Source organism: Dendropsophus ebraccatus, chromosome 12 (genome assembly GCF_027789765.1).
Source record: "Dendropsophus ebraccatus isolate aDenEbr1 chromosome 12, aDenEbr1.pat, whole genome shotgun sequence".
NCBI classification, from domain to species: Eukaryota; Metazoa; Chordata; class Amphibia; order Anura; family Hylidae; genus Dendropsophus; species Dendropsophus ebraccatus.
Genome location: NC_091465.1, coordinates 25,108,556 through 25,136,178, shown reverse-complemented (window position 1 = coordinate 25,136,178; position 27,623 = coordinate 25,108,556). Strand labels below are relative to the sequence as shown.

Below are 27,623 nucleotides of genomic sequence, written 5' to 3'. Positions count from 1 at the left end.
TCTTGGTGTCCCAGGAACCCTGAATAATTGTACCTTCAACGTGCAACTTTCTTCTGATAGGTCTTTATAACATGTCAAAAATTTTATATAGTGCCGGTCATGCTTTAAAGATCGTAAACGATATACCAATCACTATTGCCACAATGCACATGGACTAGCAAAAATGCACTTGAAGAGCAACGCTCTAAAGGGGCCACTGGGTACTGCCCTAATGCCAGGTCAGTCTGTCCCGATGCAATGTAACAATGTAGTCATGTGGTGTCTTAAGTCTGCTATGTCGCATAAAAAAACATTTAGTTCTTTTTATACCCAAAGTGGATCGGTGAGCAGGCATCCTCTCTATTGTAAGGACAGAATTGACTGCGTCCCCTAAGTGAATACAACTCTATTTCATGGTAATAACAGAGCCGGAATCGTCGCTTTAATCTGAACATGGAGCCTCGGAGTCTATTAATGAGAAATGTAGATTGTATAGCCAGGAGACTTCATCCATTGGCAATTATACTATGCAAAACAGGTAAACATGTCAATGTAGCCTCTTGGTGAAGCAAGCGGAAAATCGGCACATGTGATATCATTTACATATACATATGTTGTTTGCTTTTCTATTACTGATCTTCAATTACAGCCTGTTGTTACTTATGCTGAAATGCATTGAGAATACTGCTAGCCCCCTTATAGCCCCTGCTGGTTCAGAGTATGAAGCTTGGCTTGCTCGGGTGCATCCCAAAGAATACAATGCATCCATCATGCACTTTCTAGTAGGAGAGTCCTGGCATGCACCAGACCATTATATGCTTGCATTCTATTAAATTATAATGGTGTTTTTTTCCTTTACAGGTGTAAATGGCCCCTCAATTCTGCTAGCAGCAAACAACATCAAATTGGGTTCATAATGGGGCATTTGGTTCAAAATGAACTAAATGGTTTCGCAAATTTCTCTTTTTATTTTCCCTCTCGGAAACATACATAAACAGGAATGCTTCTATTAGAAGGCAATCTTTTGCATATTCATATTGCAATGCAGTTAGGCTGTAAGCAAAGGGCTGTTCTGTTTTCACAAATCCAGAATTTCTGTTCTATTTAGCTTAAAGGGGTTGTCCCATGAAAAAATATTGTTAGTACTTCTAGAGTATGTGGGGAAAATTAAATTAATTAAATTTAATTAATTAATTTAAAAAAAAAATTCTGTTATAAGATATCATAAGAATTTAGGTAAATAAGACCCCATAGGAGTATTAGTAGTATTTGTGGCATCTTTGGAGCGATGTGTGAGGGACTTCTTTGTAGTAGGCTCAGTGGAGGGAGACAGGAGAAGTTAGCTGTGTTAACTAGGGAGTTACCAAAGCCCAGACTGCAGTGCACTCTGGGAAAAAAAAGCAAATTCTTGGTCACATGATCACACGGGGGCCTGCCAGTAGTAGTAGTATTAGTGACATCTATGGAGCTATGTGTGAGGTACTACTTTGTAGTAGGTTCAGTGAAAGGAGGCAGGAGAAGTTAGCTGTGTTAATTAGTGAGTTACCAAGGCCCAGACTGTAGTGCACTCTGGGAAAAAAGCAGCTTCCCATCATGTGTGCCACATGATCACACAGCGCCTGCCCACAGAAAGTGAAGAGGCCAGAGCTGCAGGGAGATGAATAGGCTACAAGGTTATAATTTTCACTGGAGAGCCGTTGCTTTCACGTGAATAAGTCTAAAATAGAGGTTTGTACAATATTAGTATTCTAGATACTTGATGAGGGTTGCTTTACACGTACCGGATTTGCAGTGAAATCCGCTGCGAATCCTGGTACAGTGAAGTTGAATAGGGTTACATACCAGATGCAAAATTTTAATTCCGCTGCCAGTATGTAACCCAGCTCCTTTAACCCCCTGCGCCAATCAGTGCATGGCAGCACTGATTGGCTGATGGGGACCGACAGGAGGCGGTAGCCTCACACGCAGCCGCCGCGCCGAACAGGTAATGGGGCCGGGTTACATACCGGCAGCGGAATGAAAATTCTGCTGTGGGTATGTAACCCCATTAAGCTTTACACTACATGGATTCGCAGCGGATTTTGCTTCAAACTTGCAGCATAAAATCCACTGTGAATCCAGTATGTGTGAAGGAACCCTTAAAGGGATATTTCTTATTCCAAAAGTTTTCCTCTATCCACAGGATATGGAATATCAAGATGATCAGTGGGGGTCTGACTGCGGGGACCCCTACTGATCCCAAGAATAAAAGTTGTCAAAAAATAAAAATTGTCATTGAAAGGCCAGCATTTCATGAAAGGGGTTTTCCACAGGATAGGGAACAAGTAAGAGATTCTCTGGAGAGCCACCGGAGTGGTGTACTCTGCTCTCTCCATTGGCTCCATAGGGAATGAATAGAGTTGCGGGTCACATGCTGGCCTCTTGCTCTATTTAAAACAAAGTAGCCGGAGGCCGATCTGGAGATCGCAGGTCGGACCCCCCCCACAATCTCTTATGAACCACTATCCTGTGGTTCAGAAAAAAACTTGGCTGATGCATTATGAGGGCACATTGTATATCCATCTCATCTGAAAGCATAAAGGTTACGCTCACATTGGAAGTTCTGGTAACATGTATTGGTGCAGTAATCGGATGCGCGCTATTGGAAATAAACAAATAGTGGCACCCGTACAAACACGTTCGCTACAGACTGGTGCTGTGGATGTCATCTCTCATTATTTCATCAATTTTTCTTATAATACTGGAAAATTATATTTTTATTAGGCATCAGCTGTATCATTTGTTCATCAGCAAACACAACCTGACAATGAAATCCAAAGCAGAGGATAACCGGAGGAGCGATCGCATTATATTACAGTTTTATAGGTTCTTTTCAACTAAAAGTTTAAAGACACATGTCATGCAAAACTATGAAAAAATGTAGATGTTTAAACCCCAGCCCCAGGAACGTTCCAGAAATGCTCAAGAAGAGCCTCAAAACATCACATTAATCTGCTCTCCTTGTAGCCCAAGCCAAGGCCTACCTAGGGTTGTATAAGATCAAGACTGGCACCTGCAAGGAGTTTCACTGTGTACACAGCTCTGCCCTGGCCTGGGGGACATCTATCTTTTATGGCCTTCAAGAAGAAAACCAATGTCACTTCAACTAGTAGTCTACGAGGGTAATGATTTGTCAAAGACCTCTTAGCAGTCTGAAACCGTAATGAACGCTGGCCAAGTTTGGATATTTTCTACCGCCGGGAGCCAACCAGCTTACCTTAGGGAATTTAACATCTCAGGAACTAGGTCAGGACCCTTACTGGCTCTCATGGGTTAATGCTCCATCAGCTGCACCGCCTGTTGCTATATCCGGTCTTGTTCTTTCCACTTCTGCTGTCTCGGCACCAGTTTGACATCAAGAACATCTGAAGGTGTCATCGGCTAGGCACTGGATGTAAATGTACCCAAAGGAAAATTATAGGGACTAATGTGATGAAGTGGTAGCAGACCCACCTGGGTTGTTGGTACCGCCACTCACAGAAAGGGGAAATAACCAAAGTACATGGTGGTGTGTGAGTGCAGGTGCTGACAGATTTGACCAGAGTCCTGTGCGTTTAGGAAAAATATAATACTTTACTGAAGGATGATTCAAGTGGAGCAGTACATACTAACAGTAGTGCAAATCTTGACACAGAACGTTGGTGCTGACACGGAGATAACCAGCAGGGCCGGTTTTAGACAAAATGTGGCCCTGGGCAAAGTTGAAGGTGGGGCCCCAAATGCTAAAACATTGTAGCAGCAATTTAAGGTCCCGATACTTTTTTGTCAGCGGTTGGCGCGCTGCTTGAGGTGGGGTGATCTTCTGTGACCTTAAATAAGACCACTCTGTGCCCTATATAGTAGATAGGTCCCTCTGTGCCTCCATAGTACATATAGTCGGTATCCCTCTGTAGGTAATTCTTCTGGTAGTTACCTCCACCACCCAGTATGTAGCATCCACCAATATAGGAGGCATCTCACTGTAGGTTTTACACCTGTTAGCTAGCCCCCTGATAGTTGCCCCCTCAGCAGATAGCAGCTCCCCTGATAGTTACCCCCCCCCCCAGCACATAGCATCTCCCCTGTTCCCCCCCCCCCCCCCCAGCACATAGCATCTCCACTGATAGTTGCCCCCTCAGCAGATAGCATCTCCACTGATAGTTAAATGCCCCCCCCCCCCGCCCCCAGCACATAGCATCTCCTAGGGCTGGGGTGATGTGGGCAAAAAATAAAATCTCATTTTTTCTTTTCTCGATTTTTTAAATTTATTTTTTGATGGGTGTAGTAGTATAGGCATAGTGGATAAGGGGTGTAGCAATAGTAGAAGCATATAAGATGAGGGGTGTAGTAGTAGATAAGGGGAGTAGCAGTTTTGGGAGTAGTAGTAGTATCAGGAGTGAAGGTAATAATAGCAATGGTAGTAGAGCAGTATTGGGGGTAGTAGTAGAGCAGTATTGGGGGTAGTAGTAGAGCAGTATTGGGGGTAGTAGTAGAGCAGTATTGGGGTAGTAGTAGAGCAGTATTAGGAGTAGTATTGGGGGTAGTAGTAGGGCAGTATGGGGGTAGTAGTATAGCAGTATTGGGGGTAGTAGTAGAGCAGTATTGGGGGTAGTAGTAGAGCAGTATTAGGAGTAGTATTGGGGGTAGTAGTAGGGCAGTATTGGGGTAGTAGTAGAGCAGTATTGGGGGTAGTAGTAGAGCAGTATTAGGAGTAGTAGTAGGGCAGTATTGGGAGTAGTAGTAGAGCAGTATTAGGAGTAGTATTGGGGTAGTAGTAGGGCAGTATTTGTGGTAGTAGTAGAGCAGTATTGGGAGTAGTATTGGGGGTAGTAGTAGGGCAGTATTGGGGGGCAGTATTTGGAGTAGTATTGGGGGTAATAGTAGGGCACTATTGGGGGTAGTAGTAGGGCAGTATTAGGAGTAGTATTGGGGTAGTAGTAAGGCACTATTGGGGGTAGTAGTAGAGCAGTATTAGGAGTAGTATTGATGGTGGTAGTAGTAGGGCACTATTGGGGGTAGTAGAGCAGTATTAGGAGTAGTATTGATGGTGGTAGTAGTAGGGCACTATTGGGGGTAGTAGTAGGGCAGTATTAGGAGTAGTATTGGGGGTAGTAGTAGGGCCCTATTGGGGGTAATAGTAGAGCAGTATTAGGAGTAGTATTCGGAGTAGAAGAGCAGTATTAGGAGTAGTATTGGGGGTAATAGTAGGGCACTATTGGGGGTAGTAGTAGGGCAGTATTAGGAGTAGTATTGGGGGTAAAAGTAGGGCACTATTGGGGGTAGTAGTAGAGCAGTATTAGGAGTAGTATTGGGGGTAATAGTAGGGCACTATTGGGGGTAGTAGTAGGGCAGTATTAGGAGTAGTATTGGGGGTAATAGTAGGGCACTATTGGGGGTAGTAGTAGAGCAGTATTAGGAGTAGTATTGATGGTGGTAGTAGTAGGGCACTATTGGGGGTAGTAGTAGAGCAGTATTAGGAGTAGTATTGGGGGTAATAGTAGGGCACTATTGGGGGTAGTAGTAGGGCAGTATTAGGAGTAGTATTGGGGGTAATAGTAGGGCACTATTGGGGGTAGTAGTAGGGCAGTATTAAGAGTAGTATTGGGGGTAGTAGTAGGGCACTATTGGGGGTAATAGTAGAGCAGTATTAGGAGTAGTATTCGGAGTAGTAGAGCAGTATTAGGAGTAGTATTGGGGGTAATAGTAGGGCACTATTGGGGGTAGTAGTAGGGCAGTATTAGGAGTAGTATTGGGGGTAATAGTAGGGCACTATTGGGGGTAGTAGTAGAGCAGTATTAGGAGTAGTATTGATGGTGGTAGTAGTAGGGCACTATTGGGGGTAGTAGTAGAGCAATATTAGGAGTAGTATTGGGGGTAATAGTAGAGCAGTATTAGGAGTAGTATTGGGGTAGTAGTAGGGCACTATTGGGGGTAGTAGTAGAGCAGTATTAGGAGTAGTATTGGGGGTAATAGTAGAGCAGTATTAGGAGTAGTATTGGGGTAGTAGTAGAGCAGAGGAGAGATATGGGGGTACTTTATCATACAGGATACTGTGTGATTCAGCACCCACCTCCATCATGTACTGCTCAGGGCCTGGTGCCCATAGATACAGAGGGAGGAGGGCCCTGAACAGTATATGGTGGAAGGGGGGACTGCATCATACAAGATCCCCTGCCCCCTTCCTGTATACTGTTCGCTAGGCTAGTATATGGGGAGGGGGTTACTGTTTTATAAAGACACCCGAGGCTCCGCCCACCCGCGGCCGTAAGCACCGCCCCCTGGCCGCAAGTCCCGCCCCCAGTCTCCGTGACCCTCTAACCCCCCCCCCCCCCCCTCTATTTCTTTACCTGGGCTTGCCGTTCCTCCTCCTCTGTAGGGCACAGGCAGCTCTGCAGGAGGGGCGCTCCGTCCTCACAGCTCAGCTCCTTCGTTCATTAGTGGAGCAGGGGAGCTGCTTGTGCTGCTCTGCTTCCTGCTCCACTAATGAAGGAAGGAGCTAGGGGGCCCCTGGGGGATGGGGGCCCTGGGCAAGTGCCTACTTTGCCCCCCCCTAACGCCGGCCCTGATAACCAGTACTTATAAAAGTAGTACTGTAGGTGCTTTGTAGAGAGAGAAAAGAAGAGAGGAGTTGCCAGACGAGCCCTGTCCAAAGTAGTTAATGTGCTCTGCCAGAACAGGTGTAGATAAAGAAGAGTTAAGAAGATACTCATACTCACGAATGCCAATAGTGGCTCTATACCACCTTATGTCTCCTAATCGCGAGGCACCTGTCCTAGGAGGCCTTCCCCTTGGCTGGGTCCTTCCCGGAGCGATATCTGGCTAGTCCTGTGTTTTGAGACTCTTCAATGAGGCTCCGCGGGCTCCTCTTTTGCATAATATGTTTCTCAGGGGGCAATGCACCTAGGACTTTACTGCATTGAGCGCTTTCACTAGCAGCCGGCAGTGTGGTCGTTTGGCTGGTCTCCCTGAATTCAGCAATCTGTTTCTCTTATGGCTCTACTAGGCATTGCTCCCACCTAGCCAGAATCCTGCTCCACACTGATGAGGGGCAACACCCCAAAACAGCTGTATGTGGATGGTTACCTAGCCTTGGTTTATCCCTTGTCTTTACACTGACTTATAGGGCCACTTAATATGGTGGATTTGGTGGTTTCCTAACAGGAGCTGCCCCTTGGCTGGGTCCTTCCCAGAGGGATATCTGGCTAGTCCTGTGTTTTGAGACTCTTCAATGAGGCTCCACGGGCTCCTCTTTTGCATATTCATGTTTCCCAGGGGAAATGCACCTAGGACTTCACTGCATTGAGCGCTTTCACTAGCAGCCGGCAGTGTTGTCATTTGGCTGGTCTCCCTGAGTTCAGCAATCTGTTTCTCTTATGGCTCTACTAGGCATTGCTCCCACCTAGCCAAAATCCTTCTCCACACTGATGAGGGGCAACACCCCGAAACAGCTGTATGTGGATGGTTATCTAGGCTTGGTTTATCCCTTGTCATTACACTGACTTATAGGGCCACTTAATATGGTGGATTTGGTGGTTTCCTAACAGGAGATGCCCCTTGGCTGGGTCCTTCCCGGAGGGATATCTGGCTAGTCCTGTGTTTTGAGACTCTTCAATGAGGCTCCACGGGCTCCTCTTTTGCATATTCATCTAACCTAGGAGGGTAATATGAGCCCCAGTCATCGGTTATCTGGGTGTAGCAGACTTCTGAGGTTACCAAGTCGTCCTGTGCTGCGCAGAAGGATACGTAGACCTTGCACGGTAGCTTTGTCCTACTGGGGTCAGTTCCTCTTGCTTCAGGATACTGCCCTGCACTCTTTAGAGAGGTTCCTGGCATGGGCAAGGGTTATTCCTTGGTGGCTTCTCTCCTCTAAGTAGAGCTTAGCACTGCATAGTTGCTTTAGTTACGTGCATAAAGAAAGTCTTTTGTGTTTGTCAGGGATCCTGGCCAAAGCCAGGCCCTGGCTTAACTTCTACAGAGACTAGTTTGGTTTGCTTCCTCTCACACTGAATACTAAGTCTGAACTGAACTCACTTCCTCCACCAAGCTAACTCCACCTACAGGGGCGAAAACTAAACCCTGCTGTGAGTGAGTGGTGAGGCTGAGTGTGTGCGAGAGAGAGAGAGAAAGAGAAGAAAAGTGATAGGTTAAGAGAGAACAAGCGCCTCCGATTGGTCAACAATATAACACATGGTACAAAACAATTAATCTTTAGTACTTCAGCTGTGCAACATATAAGCCAAAACAGTAGTGACACCTAGTGGGAAAAACACAGTACTACATCTCCCACTCTTGCGAACCTGAGGCGATGGCTTACTAAGGTGCCATAGACAGCACAGGAATGATACGTTCTATCTCAACTCCAGCTGGGAGACAGGAAGAGAATCAATGGCACTGGAATACATCTTAAGTCATAGTAATATAACCATATGCTGTTATGATTCCACAGTGCAGGAGAACACCCTGTCTGGGATAATCCTGCATTGACAATATGTTTATATAACATTCAGCATATTTGCACTTTATTGGTCAAAAGTAAAGTTTAAAGAAACATATTGTCACATAAGCCATTTGTCCGATGTCATACATGTGTTGATTCAACAACTGGAGATCTCCATCATAATGACAACTTTATATTACAACCAACAATGGCTTAAAGCCATCCTCAGGGCTCCATCAGTATGTCTGCACCAATGCTACAGGACAGGATTTAATGATTAAGCCAGTGGCGGAGTAAGATGTATAGTTTGTGACTAGTAAAGCTTCAGGATCTCGTCCACGTAAGTATCAGATGTAATGGTGGTCAGGTAGTAACAATAACAGGCTCTGGGAGTGCAAGCTGTGAAGTCACATAGGACTCATCTGTCATCCCTGTTAAAGGGGAAGCTCCACAAGTGACCTGGTGAGTATAGGATTTTTCTATACTACAGCCTGAGCAAAAGAATCCTAGAATATCCATAAGAGGGTTTGCCTTTCAAAATCTCAATCAACAGTAGATGTGATATAAAGCAAGTTTGCAATATACATTTACTATTTTTTGTTGTAGTTATTATGCTGTAAAACAAAGCTGTACTTACCAGAAATCCAGGTCCAGGTTTCTGACTTGAGCTGGTTGAAGAAAACAGACAAAACAGAGGAACTGAATCCAGGCCAGAGAGTCACGGCTCAATGTGTCCATCAATCACATGACTGCCTTCTCTCTGTGAGCGCTCTGATGGCCTGGGATACACTGGACTTCCTGTTTTCTGACTGTTTCCTGTTTTTTGAGAAAAAAAAGTCAGAAAACAGGAAGTGCCGTGTTTTCCATGATAACTAAAAAATAAATAATGAATGTAAATGGCAAACTTGCTTTATGTCACATCTACTGTTAATTTAGATTTTGAAAGTTATAGCGACAGTGACACTTTAAAACAGCATAGCTGCATTTTTTCCCCCATAAATAGCACCACTATTGTCCTCAGTTTGTGTATGGTATTGCAGCTCATTTCCATTGAAGTGAGTATAACCAAGTTGTAATGCCACATACAACCTGAGTACAGGTGTGGCACTGTTTTGGGAAGAAAACAGCTATGTTTCTCTAATCTCGGATAACCTCTTCAAGTGTAATACCCCTTTAGGTGTTACACCTTGCAGTCGACAATTAAAAAGGTATTGCACTCAAACATAACTTTTGATATGTTGCTGACCATGGTGAGCCTAACAATTCCTTCCATACTTGTTATTATCTATTCAGTCTCATTCTCCCAGTTCTGAGCTGCTGCTTTCTGCTGAAAACACAAAAATCTGTGCCTGAGCCTTTCTCTGTCTCCCCCTCCTCCCCCCTGAGACAGCTGATGTAAACAAGTCCCTGACTGGCTTTATCTGCAACATTGTAGCTTCTGTGTAATGCTGAGAGGGTTATTCTGAGGTCAAGTTGCTGATGAGCTCACTATGATTAACCCTCCTAGCATTATTAAGAAGTTACAAAGTTGCAGCCAAAGCCTGACAGGGACTTGTTTATGTCAGCCACCTTAGAAGGGGGGAGGAGGGGGACACGGAGAGAAAAGCTCACACACAGTTTTTTGTATTTTCACCAGAAAGCAGCAGCTCAGAACAGGGGGAAGGAGACTAAATACATAATAACTAGTATGGAAGGAATTGTTAGTCTCACCGTGGGCAGCAACATATCAAAAGTTATGTTTGAGCGGAATACCCCTTTTAAGTTGTTGAGAAAATAAAACAAAAGTATAGTAAAAAGACGCAATATTTTTGTTTCTATTATACAAGAAAAATCCCTTAAAGTGAATTTTATGAGCTGCTACCAATGAAACTGGATGGTCCAGATGGCTGACTTTGTGGCCACTGTTTACACCCCATTAATTCTGTGTAGTGCCATTCATTATGATAGCTGGAATAATGGCGCGGCTTGTGTATTAGCTGCCTGCGCATCATCAGGAACCCATTTTACATCCTAATTTCCTTTCCATAGAAATATATGATCCTCGGAGTAATTTAATTACAGACGGACAGTTTAGAAATATGCCGTATGTGCTTCATTAGCCGGAAATATCAAGTATTCTAATTTCATTTCTTTGCTGTTCAGAGAAGATAATTGAAGAAATGTAAGCCATATAAATGATGCCAGCAGCCATTATTTCACTTGCAGTAGCTAAAGCAAAACTCTGATTAGCTATAGCCGCATCAGGGGGAGTGTCATGCTAGAGTGTACGGCATTCTGAATTATGGGGGGTCCACCAACCTGTGGGTTTCCAGCTGATGCAAAACTATAACTCCTGCCGTCCTGGGGAGCCTAAAAAAATTAATAAAAGAGGGACAGTCTCTTGGTGAACAAGTATGGCTTTAGCATGTGGTCACCCGTTTGGATGTGAAAGGATGGAGTGTCAGAAACTCTTTAAAGGGGTAAAAATAGTCTTTCAATCAACTGATTCAGAAAGTTATTTAGATTTGTAAATTACGTCTATTTAAAAATATCAAGTCTTCCAGTACTTATCAGCTGCTGTATGCCCTGCAGGAAGTGGTGTATTCTTTAAAATCTGACATAGTGCTCTCTGCTGCCACCTCTGTCCATGACAGAAACAAACCCCCATAGAAAACCTCCACTACTCTGCATAATTCCTGTTACAGACAGGACCATATCAGACTGGAAAGAATACACCACTTTTTTCCTGGACATACAGCAGCTGATAAGTACTGGAAGATTTGAGATGTTTGAATAGAAGTACTTTACAAATTAGTATAACTTTCTAACATCAATTGATTTGAAAACATTTTGTTCCTCCCCTTTAACTTCACTCTAGCCCATACATAAACTCTCAAAAGGTACTTCCTCACTTTGGTGCTGCAATGCCTTCTGTGGGGTGCAGGTTACTGAAGAAATGCAGGTGGGTTAGCCCCAAACTAAATATCTAAAGGATCCTAGGGTAGCTATGTGGCCCATGTGCAACTTATTCCCGCAATCTATTTTTATTTTCTTGTTTTTCTCCTCTCAGATACCATGAGGACTCTGCACGAGCAGTTTAGCACCAAGTGATTGAGAGTTTGTAGGACACCACCATTCATTTGGAGCTGTATACATTTCTATAAAAAGATCTCCCCCTGGTGGTGACTGCCACTGAGCAGAATTTACCATATTACTAGAGACTGGAAACTGGAGCATGCCCACGTCCGATCGTATATGTACATATATATATATATATATATATATATATATATATATATATATATATCCTGGATATAAATAGCCTGTATTCTTAGCTATAGGAGATATGAAGTACACATTACATGCCACGCAGGGTTCTCACCTCCGCCATGCTATGAAGGAAGGTATTCAGCTTCTTCATTATCACTGGCGGATTATATACTAACACTTAGGTGATTTGTCACGACTCTCACATACAATAAACTGTGAAAATAATTCTACTTGTCTGCTCCCTAACACCAAACATCCGCACAGTCGATATAATGTGAGAGAAGGAGCTATTTTTAATTTGGAAATGGCTTTTTTGTATTGAAATAGACAGCTAAGACTGTGTATCTGAAGAGGGCTCTATTGTAGAGCAGCTGAGGGTGTATTCTAATGTTCTGGAGCAGCTAAGGTGCCGCCTGTCAGTAATACTGCTGCTGTGAACGAGACGTTAAAGTCATGTGACTCCGATGGCAAAGACACCATGCGTGGACTTAAAGTGTCACTGTCATTATAACTTTCAAAATCTAAATCAGCAGTAGATGTGATATAAAGCAAGTTTGCAATTTATGTTCATTATTTTTTTTTTTTAGCTATCATGGAGAACACGGCACTTCCTGTTTAAAAACAAAACAGTAAACAGTCAGAAAACAGGAAGTCCTGTGTATCCCAGGCCATATGAGCACTCACAGAGAGAAGGCAGTCATGTGACTGATGGACACAATTAGCCGTGACTCTCTGTACTGGCTGCAATTCCTGGGTTTAGTCTGTTTTTTACAACCAGTACAAGTCAGAAAATCTGCCTTCAGGAGACTGGACCTGGATTTCTGGTAAGTTCAGCTTTGTTTTACAGCATCATAACAACAACAAAAAATAATGAATGTAAATTGCAAACTTGCTTTACTTCACATCTACTATTGATTTAGATTTTTAAAGTTATAAATCCAGTGACACTTTATACCATGAATACGGAGGGATGGATTCCCTATTGGCAAAATGAATCCATCATTGCCTTCAAGGGTGCCTGCCTGAGTTGATGGGAGGAGTGTATAGGGTTATAGGGTCTAATCCAGCCTTCTTTACCCCTAATAAATCACATCTGGCAGTAATGCTGTGTTCCCACATTCACAGTTTTGTTGAATTTTGGTCCTTAAGTAACTGGAGCCTAATCATTTATGGGGGCTCTGTAATTCTGTCTAAGCTTTACCATGGGATCAGTATTACCAGGCTTAATTGCAGGTGTCCTAAACATTCTGATGAAGCCCGGTAATACTGATCGCATATACTGAATACTGAAGCGGGACCCACCGCGATTAGGTACGTATAAGGTGCTCTAGCGGGGGGTCGGGAGCCTGTCACCCCGGCACGGGGGGTGACAGGTCCTCTTTAATCAAAACTTTCAATGTCTCTACGACATGATGGTTATGCTTTAAGGGAAGCTTATTGCATATGTATTTAAACAACTTCTATTGACTTTTATCGGACCCATATTAATTGATTGTAGTTGTTGGTATTCTCTTGTTTTTTTTAATTTTGCCCAGACTATGATGGAAGCTTCCCCCGATTAGTCCTCCTAGAATCCTGCCATGTGGACACCTTTGGATCCTCCATTCGGTGGCACGTCTCGCCCTCTCACCCTCTGATATAACACATGACCTTCTCTTAGGCTACTTACAAGCGGGAAGGGCACAAAATAAAGTTTCCTTGCAAAGTCATAGCAAAGTTAAACTCAGCAATTTGCCACTTTATTATTATATATACCAAATAATAAAAAAAAATCTGTTGATGTTTAATGGTCCTTTACATAGATTGCGGAGGGATTCAGTTATAATAGCTGCTCATAAAAAGTAATAGACTGTTATATTCTTGGAGCAGTCAATTCCCAGCATTAGGGGAAACAAACAGGATGCTTCATCACGAATGAAATCAGCAGCTCTCCGGCAGCCCTGCGAGTGATTTGTGATAATGTAATAAGTGCCGCCATAGTTCCCTATAGACGCATTAACATATAAAGAACACGCTATAAAGAGTCCAGGGGGGGAGCGGATGGTAATGGACCTTTGCTCTCAATAATCTTTTCTGTGTCTTTGTTATAATTTCAAGCAACACATTTTACAACCACGGATAAAAGAATTTATTGGTCCCTCAATGGCCGATACCGTACAATATACCTCTCATTTTTTCAGAAATCAGTAGTAAATCTGTATATATGTAACCATGTAATGGAGTATTCCCTGGCCTGGGTTTCATCTTGCTTATCTTCTCGTAGCCATTTGATAATTTACCATTTACAGATATGGCGGTCGCCAACATAATAAGTGGCATGCTACTCATTCTTTGTGATAGGTGTAGCATGCCACAGAATACATATACAGTAGCAGAGACTTAGCCATGGCCAGACTGTAGGCGCTGAGTAATGATGCATACAGGACTATATGCATTGCCTTTTACTTTATAAAAGTGTACTTTGGAGAATGTATTTTTTAATCACCTGGTGTCAGAAAGTTATACGGATTTGTAAATTACTTCTATTTGAAAATCTCAAGTCTTCCAGTACTTATCAGCTGCTGTATGCCCTGTAGGAAGTGGTGTATTTTTTTCCAGGCTGACACAGTGCTCTCTACTGCTACCTCTGTCCATGTCAGGAACTGCCCAGAGCAACAGCAAATCCTCATGGAAAACCTCTCCTGGATTGGACAGTTCCTTCTTTAGACAGAGGGGGCAGCAGAGAGCACTGTGACAACTCCACTTCCTACAGCAGCTGGTAAGTACTAAAAAACGTAAGATTTTTAAATAGACATAATTTATGAGTCTGTATAACTTTTTACACTTTCTGAAATACCCTGTTAACATTTTCTGGGCTTGGTGCCATGCCTAGAGAACTATATGCATCTTGTCTTGATGTTGAGCTGTCACACTGCAGATAGATAGTCTATCTCCTATCTATCTATCTATCTATCTATCTATCTATCTATCTATCTCCTATCTATCTATCTATCTATCTATCTATCTATCTATCTATCTATCTATCTATCTATCATCTCCTATCTATCTCCTATCTATCTATCTATCTATCTATCTATCTATCTATCTATCTATCTATCTATCATCTATCTATCTCCTATCTATCTCCTATCTATCTATCTATCTATCTATCTATCTATCTATCTATCTATCTCCTATCTGCCTATCTATCTATCTATTTATCTATTTGTTATCTATCTATCTATCTATCTATCTATCTATCTATCTATCTATCTCCTATCTATCCATCCCATATCTATCTATCTATCTATCTATCTCCTATCTATCTATCTATCTATCTATCTATCTATCTATCTATCTATCTATCGCTCCTAGTATTCCTGAGCCCTTTGTAGCACATTGGGGCCGGTAGTGACAGCCAGACTGTATGCAGCAGAAGGACTAACAGTACATCTAGGATTTATTGCCTGTTATTTGGTGGTCCTGTTTGCAGGTGATACCACATATATCTTTCCTTTCTATTTGCAGCAATGTCAGTTTCCTGTTTTTCATCTTCCTTTCTCTTATGTTTCCTCAGATTTATTTCCACTATCACCTTGGCTTTCTGTTTAATACATAATTTTATTTTTCACTAGAAGTTTTGAATTTGTATCCAAACTCTAGCTAAACTTCAGTGTGTGCAATGTGTGCAGTGTGTGCAATCCTATAGCTATACTATCCTATAGACGCCACTTGTTAGCCCTGCCCCTCCATGACCTGACTCCATTAGAATCAATGGAACCCTATCATAGAGGGGCGGGGGTTTCCTCCCACTATGGGTAGGTCGGCCCGCCTCCAGTGCTTCAGCCTGGGCCTGGTGGTACAGTCACTTTAAAGTAAAACTTCCTATAAAAACATAATTTTAGAACCAGATCCTATTGAAAAGATACTCTATTCAAAGAGGTTGGCCACTTTATAGTAAAAGAGTGCTGTCCTGCTCTGTGGTGAATCTGTCCATAAGAAGGCCGACATGGAGGAGCATGTGACCATGCCCAGCCCCCACTGTCCTCCATAGGCATATACAGGCTCAGTCGTGGACACTGGGGCAGAGCAAGGCCACAAGTGCCTCCATGTCGGCCATCTTATGGACAGACTCACCACAGAGCAGGGCAGCACAGCCTGGAGAAGGGGAGTATGATTTAGCTCTATGAGGTACACAGGGAGCTGCTGTGAGTACACCTACTAATATTGTACACTGGACAATTTTACTATAAAGTGGCCAACCCTTTTAGAAGTTCTTTCAGATGTGGCGATTTATTTGTGCTGTCAGTTTTCTTTTAACCTGGCTCACATCCCTGCAGCTGAAAACGATAACGTCTAAAGACCCAATCAGCCAAGTATCGAGCTCTTTTCCTGTCTTTGGCAAATCGGTGTCACTTTTACATAGGCCGAATGTCAGCTGCAGGAGTGTTTCTAGCAATATTCCTGGCCTAATCGGTCCATGTAAAAGCCCTTAATGCATGATACCAATCAGATCATATTGATGATGCAATTAGAAGTGACTGTACATGTTCTGTATGAATGGAGGATGGACCCTCAAAATCATCTCCCAATCCAATAATTCAGGCAGCAGCTTCTACTGTTCAGACTACATTGTACAATATGATTAATGTTACTTTGCCCATCTCAGAATTGGACAGTTTTAGTAAATCAGGGCCTAAAGGAGTGTGATGAAAATCCTGTTCATCATATAATATGCTTATTAAAGGGTATAAATACATGTAAATTACTTCTATTTAAAAATCTTAAGCCTTCCAGTACTTATCAGCTGCCGTATGTCCTGCAGGAAGTGGTGTATTCTTTTGTCTGACACTGCGCTCTCTGCTGCCATCTCTGTCCATGACAGGAACTTTCCAGAGCAGGAAAGGTTTTCTATAGGGATTTGCTGCTGCTCTGGACAGTTCCTGACCTGGACAGAGGTGGCAGTAGAGAGCACTGTGTCAGACCGGAGAGAAAACACCACTTTCTATCCAGTCGGCAGGGTCACCTTTATTGTCTGAATTGTTAAATTTCCTGTTTTTAAATTAACATTTTTTCACACAATAATTTCATCAGCATATACTGTACCATGAATATCAGTATTGCTATTATTAGTAATAAAAAGTACATTCGACATAAATAGTCTATAGGTTCAAACTGATTATTAAGGTATTAAAGAATGAACATGGTTACCATGACGACCTTAAAAGCGGGCCTTTGAGTCGTCTAAGCCCTTGAACTCTTTAATGATGCACATTATATTACTCCTCAGACAGGACAAACTTCCAGTAAGCCGGGGCGGCCCAGGATCTCCGAGCAATCAGCAGGTAGTGTTCAACCATTAACACTTCAAATAAACGCTTCCCTAACAGCCTGGAGAACAAGAGCCCCGAGGACATGAAGCAGCTGTTATAACCTTGACTTTCTCTAATTCGAGGGAAGATCTTCATAATAGTGGTGATGGTAGTTCTAGAGTTATTTGCATTATCTAACTAAATAGAAAGACGCGGTAACATTTGCTGAATGCAAAAAGCCAGCTGGAGTGAGGAGCACACAATTGTTACCTGGAGAACACACTACCCTGTTCCTCAGGAGAACGTCCGCCATTGATGTTCTCTAACCCTTGTTATAGTGTTTGAACAATGCAAAAAAACTATTATAAAAGAAAAAACATCACGGAAAGCACAGGTATCGCTCGTAATAAGCCACTCCATAATGCAAGCTTCATATGGGCCTTTGAGAGTCTCGCCCAACTCCCTAAGTGACAGTAGATGGCGTCTTTTGTTCTTTCCGTATCTAAGCAATATTAATCAGCAAACAGTAGACACCAGGTAGCCTCAGACCAGGGCCAGCTCCAGGTTTTTGCGGGCCCTTGGGTGACAGCCTCAGGGGGCCTCTCATCCATCCACTATGCACAATCACTTTAGGCACCACTAACATACACAAACACAGTATTGACACAGACACTGACTGATACTAGCACTGACTGACCAACACTGACTGACTGATCGACCGTCACTGACTGACTGACACAGACACTAAATGACTGACTTAGACACTAAATGCTTGACAAAGACGCACAGCACTTACAGCTCAGTCTTCTCCCTCTTCCTCTCTGTCGGGCTGGTCTCCACACTGCAAGGTTAAAGGGGAACTCCAGGTAGAGGATAAAAAAAATGAAACTTCTTCAGAAGCATAAAGCATTACTTACCTATCTATACAAGTTTTGAAACTACCAAAAATCCATTTGTTTGTTTGTGGTGGTGGTGGTGGGGGGTTGCTCTGTTTTGTGGTTCTATTCTTCCTGGTTTGGCATTTCCCAGAATGCAATGCTTTCCCTCATGTGACCATCACAGCCCCCACCCATTACAATCAGTGATATTAGTACAGCAGCTGCTTCTGGCCGGTCAGAGATGGTGAATCAGTCAGGGGATTGGGTTATCCAGCCCCGCCTCCTGTGACATTACACCCTGCCCCCTGTCTGTATCATCAGCCTGTCCTCAGAAAACACACACAATGTGAGACAGAGGCATGGAAGATTTGTCTCCTAAGGTGGGATAGCAGCAGGAGCAGGAGACAATGTGAATTGGCACAGGGGCCATTTTTTTCACTTCCTGGATTTCTATCAGTTACCAGTGTGGCAGAACCGCACAGATACAGTAATACATTGTATAGACACATCTATATAACTTTAATGTACTTTTAATAGAAAATAAGTTTTTCTTATCCGGAATTCCCCTTTAAGGACCTTCCAGTCATGTGATAAGGTCCTTCACCCTTTTCTCTCTCTGTGCAGGACACTGACAGGTCCTGCTCCGTCTCCTGTGTCTTCTGATGTTTAGTCCGCTCACCCAACACTACAGTGAGCAGGCTGAACATTGGAACCCTGGACCCCTCTCCCTCTCTGGGCCCCTAGAGGTGCTGTGAGTAAGCACTGTACTGATGCCGGCCCTGCCTCAGACTATGGATGTTCCCACAGTTCTTTCAGTTTTTTTTTTTAATGCAAAAATGGCACACAAAGCTCTTATAAATGGTCCAAAAGCCATGGCCACAGAATAATAGACAGTGTGGTATCTCAGGTCAGACTTTCAGGGCACATTTGACATTCATATGTTTTCCTGGACTCCCTAGGGCTGCATCCAATTTCTTCATCCACTGGTAATTAAATGCCACACAATGGGACTTGAGCATGCTCGGGTTGCACTCATATCTAGTAGGCGCCTCTTCATATATTCTTGGCTGATTGGGATTTTTTGCCATCAGGAATACGTATTCCCCAAGAGACAGTGGTCCCAGCAGTCTGCAGGTTGGTGCTACTGGAGTCTATGAGGCACATGCCCCATTGGCCCTGTCTATAATCCGGTCCTGTATAGTATAGAAAGTCACTGGAAGGTTAAAGGATTTTCTCAAAGCCTTTTCTACAAACAACAATATAAACAGAACTATTGGAAGTGAAAAGGAATACAAAAGCTCTACAGCCTGTTCCTAAAATAATTGAACAAGTGATAGGTAAAATACGGAGCGCTTACTTTGTTATTGTGGCACTGCCATCAGAAAACACAGGGCAATGTCACTTTTACAATCTGTTACACAATAAGGACCCGGTGACCTCGCTGTTGATACTGATCAGGCTCAGCAGTCATTGTACACGTTCCCGGCACAATCTGCTCTCTGGCTCTCTTAGCACTTTCATCTTCTGGGCTTTTAGATGTAATGACTAAAATACAGCACGGAAAAACTTCATTCCATCATCTGACAGTGGGGCCCGGTATTTGTGTCCCTCCTCGGATAATACAAAGCCCAGTCATCTGTGAGACTTGGGACCATTACAGGCAATTTTGTGATGGAATCAAATGAAAGAAAGAGCTTCTTGTTTTCTGAGAGATGATAAACTCATTTCTGCCCTGATGAAAATAGTTGGATGACTCCTCTCATTGATGTTTTATTGGTCTGTATGGAGATGGGACTATGGCTGGACATGCGGGTGACAGCCGTGATTCTAGACCCATCACACCTTTTAATTCTGATCTAGTTATCTGTCATCATTCTTCCTGCTCCTATTCCATTTCTTCCTGTACAAATCCCTACAATAGTACATTCTTTAGACTGTAGACTGGGTGCTTATTTAGGCTTGTGAGATATCCCTTCGGGAAGCACCCAGCCAAGGGATGGCTCCTGTAGGGAAACCACTAAACCCACCATATTAAGTGGCCCTATAGGTCAATGTAATGTCAAGGGAAAAACCAAGGCCGGGTATCCATCCACATACAGCTGTTTCGGGGTGTTGCCCCTCATCAGTGTGGAGCATGATTCTGGCTAGGTGGGACCAATGCCTAGTAGAGCCATAAGAGAAACAGATCTCTGATCTCAGGGAGACCAGCCAAACAATAACACTGCCGGCTGCTAGTGAAACGCTCAATGCATTAAATCCTAGGTGCATTGCCCCCTGGGAAACATCAATATGCAAAAGAAGAGCCTATGGAGCCTCACTGAAGAGTCTCGAAACACAGGACTAGCCAAGGGGGGCTCCTGTAGGGAAACCACCAAAACCACCATAATTGGCCCTATAAGTCAATGTAATGACAAGGGAAAAATCAAGGCCAGGTATCCATCCACATACAGCTGTTTCGGGGTGTTGCCCCTCATCAGTGTGGAGCCCCGGAGGGATATCTGGCTAGTCCTGTGTTTCGAGACTCTTCAGTGAGGCTCTACGGGCTTTTCTTTTACATATTCATGTTTCCCAGGGGGCAATGCACCTAGGATTTCACATTATTATTATTATTATTATTATTATTATTATTTCACTAACAGTTGGCAGTGTTATCTTTGGCTGGTCTCCCTGAGATCAGCGAACTGTTTCTCTTATTTAGGCTTGTATAATTTATACATAGAAAGATAACCCTGGACTCAAACAACTCTTGCAGACTGGGGGTCCTAGCATTAAACAATGCACACAAACTAGTAATATTGGGAAAGTTCTGCAACTTTTTGGAAAAGGATGTTGAAGTACATTGCCAAACAGTGAAATACTTTTTTTTAAGGAGGACTCAGTGGGTGACTGTGCCAATCATGTTTGGGTTGCACATACAAGCGTTTAAGGGTACATCTAAAGGCTCTATTACACAAAGCGATTATTGGCTGTATTTGGCCGATTATTGACCATTATGACTGATTATCACTTTTTGTAATAAAATGATGTCGGATGATCGTTGTCTTTCATTGTCTTTTAGCATGTTGACATGGAGAGCAACGATCTGCTGCTGTCGCCCCCTGTAACAGGAGCAGCAGCAGCAGGCCGCCTCTATCACCTATGGACTTCCACGCAGCTCCTTGCGGCCCCCCTTCACTTACCTGCTTGCTGTCGACATGTGTAAGGGCCTGTTCACACAGAGTAAAATAGTGGAATTCTGTGGCGGAATCCCACCAGCCTCAGGGAGAAGCGAGAGGGGCTGCAGCTGGTGGAAGGTAGCGATGGTCTGCTGCCACTACTCCTATTACATGGGGCGACAGCCAAAAGACTGTTGCTATTGTTATCATTTTAATTCAGCCTGTTCAAAGACAGCTGACATTGTGCATGTTTGGTCCATTAGAGTCAAAAGGCTCTCTCTGGGTATACCCCATAATTTTAGCAAATATCCATATACCTACGTGTAGCTTAAGGCCATGTTCACATGTTCATCCCGGCCGCTACTGCAGTACTGGCCACATGATCTTTTCGGCCACAGGGTTCTGATGCGGGCGCATCCGTGCGCGCCTGCATCATAACTCTCCACTGCACACTATGGAGCAAGCGGCCTCGCCCCACAGTGTGCACTGGCAGGGTTTTCTGAAGCCGCTATTCACTGAATAGCGGCCGCAGAAAACTGACATGTCAGTTGTTTGCAGCGCCACTAGGGATCGCGGCTGGAGCATATACCATGTATATACGGGATCCCATAGTAATGTATATACAGTCACGAAATTTTACGAAAATATATGTTGTGTGAGCATAGCCTAAATGTTATGTGAGCGCAGCCTAATGTGCCATATACAGTAACTGAAAGATTTGCGGATGGCCTCTTATGTGGGTGAATACTACTGTTTAGTTTTGAGTGGATCTGTCAACCTGTTCAGATTCTGCAACGTTCTCCAAACCCAAACGTTTAGCATTTGAAGTTAGATTTAGCCCTCCGGAGTCCTGGAAAACATGGATACAGCCATAGGCCAGGTTCACACACTGTAAAAAAACCCAGCCGTGTCGCAGAATGGCCGGTGTCAGTGAAGATCATCCTGGCCGGTACTGCAGTACTTAATTTCTATTGGGATGCGGGTGCATTTGTGTGTGCCCGCATCCCAATTCACCATTGGCCGCACTTTCTTTTGTGTGAACTGACAGTTCTGTGCAGCTGCTATTCAATGAATAGCGGCAGCACAAAAATGAAATGTCAGTTTTCTGTGCGGCTGCTTGCAATCCTGGCCGGAGCGTATACTATATGTATACACTCTGGACGGGATTCCATTTATTTTCAATGCAAAGTATCTTTTTAATTAATCACGGCCGTTGTTGCAAATTACGTTGTGTGAACATAGCCATAGGCTGTATTCAAGTTTTACTTGCAGCCCTAGGGCATCCAACTTCTGCAGCCACAGGGGAATGAAATAGTGTTTGGGTATCATTAGTAGTATCATTGTTTTTATAGTATTGTTGTATTATACTGTATTATCGTTGTATGTACCTATTAGAGATGAGCGAACCCCGAGCACACTTCCCTCCAAAATGTCTTTGTTCTAATTCAATTACTGCCGCTCTCTTGGCCAGGCAGTGCTCTCTGCTGCTTACGTAACATTACGGACGCCCACGTTCATGACAATGTGTATAAATGACAGGAATATGATATTTTTCAGTTGGCAAAGTAATTAACTTTTATATTTCATGTTCCCGATGAGATGAATGAAAGTGAGTATCACCGTCTAGAGACACTTTACACATTCATAGCTGCAGGGAAAACGTGAGTGTATTCAAGTTCACAGCCTCGACTTGCCTCCCTGATGTTACAGCACTGACATCATGAAACGTGACCGGCGTCTTAGTATAGAAGGACAGAGACATATTATTCACATACAAAGATAATGAGAGGTGGGCTGGTTTATATTAGCATGCAGGGGTATAGGGTGTATAGGCTGTAAGGGCACAAAGGCAACAACTGTTCACAGGCCCTGGTGTCTGAGGGGCCCTAAAGGTCTGATGCCAGATAACAAGACAGCAGAAAATCCAGTTTTTTAAAAATTATTTATTTAGAAAAAGAAAAGCGTGGGGTCCCCCGATTTTTGATAAAAGAGAGTCATAAACAAACCAAACAGCAGCAGCCTAGTATTACTAGTGAGTTGGCCCTTCCCACCTTAAAGGGGTCGGACACTTTTTAGTAAAATTGTTTAGTGTATAGTATTAGAAAGTGTACTCACTGTATATACTGGCTGCAAATTGCAACAACGGCCGTGATTAATACTTACCTCACGTTGTGTGAACATGGCCTAAAACTGTATAAATAACACAAACATATGTTGAACAAGTCACTAGCTGGACAACACCCAATCATAGGCCCTGCATCCCAGTGGGACACTGAGTAAGCATGAATAAGCAATACCAGAATTTTAGGAATTTCACTTTAAACTATTTTTGAATCACACAACGGAACTTACTCAATTGAATTCTGGTGAATGTAATAACTGCAGTTGTGGAAATCTTCCATCTGCTGAGCTTAGCAGACAGAAAAAGTGGGTGTATTACAACAACAAGGATGTGTTGTACATATCCAGAGATGACGGCACCAGAACAGATGTTTTATCCTTCCCCCCCCCCCCACTTTGTATGAAAACAAGAAAAATTCCTTTGCAATGGATGTGATAATAAATTGTCACTTAGGAACAGTGGGAGACGCAGAAAGGTTGGTCTGTGATAGTTCAAAGAGGAGCCGACCTTTAAAAAAGCTCTTACAGACTGGGATATGAATGCCGCGCTGGTGGTGTAATTTTTCGCACGGCTGCCCACAGGACTCGTTCCCTTACTGCCTCTCTGTAGAGGAGGGAGAGGCCTTTTTATTCATGGCCTCCATTTACTGACCTTGACAAATCTCCTTAATCAGTGTTACAACTATGCCGAGATCCATATTTAGTGGAGAATATGTTACGCCATCATGCATCCACAAGTTTAGTTTCGGCAGTAAACAGCGCAGTGAAATACCAACATAATTTTGGAAAGAGCCCGTCCTGGTGACAGGGGAAGCAGGAAAAGTATTTCAGGCGGGCACAAGTCACCTTGATGGTTCTGTAAACATCTCAGCTACAAGTCTATTTCCAGTGGGATTCTCAGATTATCAGTTAAAGGGGCATTCCAGGAAAAAATAACTTAAGATTAACTTAAAAGTAGGAGATTGTAGGGGGTCTGACCTCTGAACCCTGACAATCTCCGTATCGGGCCCTGGCTTCTGTATTAAGAATAGAGTTGCAGGTACAGTATGTGACCAGCACGGGCTTGATATGGAGATCGGACCCCCTGTGATCTCCTACTTTTCCCCTATCCTGTGGAAAGGGAAAAGTTGATTTTCCTGGAATAACCCTTTAAAGGGGTACTCCGGCGCAGCCATATTTTTCAGATCTGGCCAGGGACAGGGTGGTTATGGGCGGCGGAGGTCACTTACCTCCCCGGTTCCAGTGTCAGGTCCTGGATCGCGACCCCCCATACCCCCGTCCCGCAGCTGTTTCTGGGTCTGAGCTGCCGCACAAGACATGACGTCTCAAGGCAGCTCAGCCATTCAGTGGCCGAGGCGGGACTCTGATACGGTTGCCGGATGGTTGAGCTGCCTTGAGACGTCACGTCTTGCGCTGCAGCTCAGACCAGGAAGCGCCCACGGGACGGGGGGTATGGGGCGCCGTGATCCGGGACCCGGCACTGGAACTGGGGAGGTAAGTGACCTCTGCCACCTATAACCACCCCCTCCCCGGCCAGATCTGAAAAATACGGCCACGCCGGAGTACCCCTTTAAGATAGTTTTACTTTTATGAAGCCCAGAGCTGTAAATTAAAGCTTCTGGGCCCCAATGTAAAGTCTGTAAGAAGCAAGAGGAGTCAGGTGGGTGTGGTGAAATAAATACATTTTGCGACAGGTATGCTTTACAGTATAACAGCAATTTAAATTTTTATTGTAGAAATCAATAGTAGAAGCGATTTTTAGAAACACTATGAGGTTTTATTAGGCAAAGAAGCCTTTTTTTCTGTACTCAAAAACCTGTTTCCCAGCCCCCCCCCAACACTTCTTATCATAGCATTATCAGGCAAAGTCAGATTCATTACAGAGGAGCACGGGTTTGCTGAGTCCCATTATAACCTATGGAAGTGGAAGGGGTTGAGGGGGATGAGTGAGCAGTGGGAGGACAGAGCCAGCTTGTGCAGTTTAAGGGTATATTCACACGGACAAGCTCGCAGCGAGATTGTCGCTGCGAGCCCGGCAGGTCCTGGCAGTTCCCATACACTACATACTTGCTGCGGTCTAAACGACCGCAGCGAGTATGTAATTATACCGCCTTTAACCCCTTCTGCTCCCCCGCTGTAAGCATACTTTACCTGTCCTTGCTGCACGGGTCCGGCGTCCTGCTCTCCTGTCCGGCCAATCAGTGTGTTGCCCAGCCACAGCCACTGATTGGCCGGGCGGGAGAGCAGGACGCCGGACCCGTGCAGCAAGGACAGGTAAAGTATGCTTACAGTGGGGGAGCAGAAGGGGTTAAGGGCGGTATAATTACATACTCGCTGCGGTCGTTTAGACCGCAGCAAGTATGTAGTGTATGGGAACTGCCAGGACCTGCCGGGCTCGCAGCGAGAATCTCGCTGCAAGCCCGTCCGTGTGAATATACCCTTAGACTGTCTGGGCACATACAACTCTGGATTCAGAGGTCAGAAAGGTCAGTGCTTATCTGGGAGCTTTGTGAGAGAAGATTGCAGGATGTATTATTTTGCAGAGCTGTTTGTCTCCTGTCCGTGCTCATTCATCCCCTTGACCATTCCCCTCTCCAAAGAGCATAATGGACAAAGAAATCCTGCTTCTTAAGTGAGGGGGGGGGGGGTAGGAAAACAGCTTTTTGAGTACAGAAGGAAACTCTTTTGCTTAATTAAACCTATTACAGAGTTTCTTAAAATCGCTTTATTGATACTTTTTGATCTTTGAAAAATTACATTTTAAGTGATATCTTATCTATGCTAATAAGACGGAGCACATGGAAAAGGATGGCGCTGTTTTTTTTTTTTTAAATAATGTACAGATACTGAAGGTGAAAACTGGCGTATAATAACATGTTGATTTCTGTGTTTCTCTTGTGTTGTACCCAGGTCCTACATTCTGATGCCTCCTACTGCAGGACCCTTCTAGATGACAACAGCTCCTCGGCTCTCATCATCCTGGGCTTTGTTATGATGTCTCCACTCATCGTACTGGCCATGGCGGTGTACTGCGGCCTCGCCAGACGCCTACGTCTCTTCATGCTATTCCAGCCTTACACCAGAGCTCTCTACAAGGGGGTCCGATGGAGGTGGTATGATGAGGGCGGGCTGTGCAGCTGTGTGAGGGAATGGAATAATCATGTGAAGGCTTGGGTATAAAGGCTTAGCAGACTGTTGCTTCTCATTTTCATCTACAAGGATGGTCCATGGAAGCCGGAGGAGCCCAGCCTGAAGATACAAGTGAACTTTTGGTCTAGCGGGAACTGATACAATACATTGAAGCTAAAGCTGTAGTTTGCTGGAAAACCAGCCCCACGCCCATTGTAACCTAAAAGTGTGATACTCTCATATTGTTGTACATTCTATAAAATAGAATATACCTATTTATTTAATTTCTATTTCCAGTAAAACAGCTGGTGAATACATTGTATACATATATATATATAATTATACAGTTACACTCATTTACTAAGGTGGCATATAGTGATGTATTCACCATTGTTCTTAGGTAGGAGACCATTTCTAAGCCGGCCATGACAAATATTTAGCTGTTATTGTGAGACGGGCCGACTATCGCCATGGTTGGGAAGCGACGTGTTGCAAATCACTGCCTTATAATATAGGACCCGTTTAATCTACTGTATTATAAAGACGTTCATTTTGGCATGCCTATGGTAATAAAATGTAAACCTTAAAGGGGTTGTCATGCTCTGTCCCTATATATGCTTTGATATTTTATGCCCTATTGCAGCCCCTTTAAAGAGGGTACTCCGGTAAAAAAAAAAAAACATTTTTCAAATCAACTGGTATCAGAAAGTTATACGATAAATTACTTCTATTTAAAAATAAATCACCAGCTGTTGTATGTCCTACAGGAAGTGATGTATTCTCTCCAGTCTTACACAGTGCTCTCTGCTGCCACCTCTGTCTGAGACAGGAACTGTCCAGAGCAGCAGCAAATCCCCATAGAATATAAGACTGACAAATAGGAGACTGTTAAAATGCATTATGTGCAGTTTGTGGGTAAGATATATGGTACAACAAAAATACCCTTTCTATACAGGTTCATATAAGCAAGAGTAACCAAGTGTTCTACCTTGATATCCAACTATAAAAGGCCTCTAAAGGGATTATCCTATTTTCTTCTCGTTAAAGGGAACCTGTTACCCCCTGTGCCGGGGGGGGGGGGGGGGGGGGGGAAGGCCGCCTGGCCTCCAGCTAGAGCCCCTATACTTACCCCATCTGGCCAAGTCCCGCTTCTGGAGCCAGTCCCGAGACAGAGATATCCTTGTCTGAACCCTGCTGAGATGAGTCCAACGCCCATAGAGAATGAATGGAGCCATTCATTCTCTATGGGCGTTAGACTCATCTCAGCAGCACACGCGCCGGGCTTCAGACAAAGAAATCTCCATCCCGGGACCGGCTCCAGAAGCGGGACTTGGCCAGATGGGGTAAGTATAAGAGGCTCTAGCTA

At 43.8% G+C, this 27,623-nt stretch overlaps 1 protein-coding gene across 1 annotated transcript in view; it reads left to right on the top strand.

Moving 5' to 3' along the window:
• TMEM88B (transmembrane protein 88B) overlaps positions 1 to 27,271 on the top strand; it is a 65,798-nt gene extending 38,527 nt beyond the window's left edge. Inside the window, exon 2 of the mRNA XM_069947711.1 lies at positions 26,039 to 27,271. Within this exon, the coding sequence (XP_069803812.1) occupies positions 26,039 to 26,308 (270 nt within the window). The 3' untranslated portion in view covers positions 26,309 to 27,271. The remainder of the gene's footprint in view (positions 1 to 26,038) is intronic.
• The last annotated feature ends 352 nt before the right edge of the window (positions 27,272 to 27,623 follow it).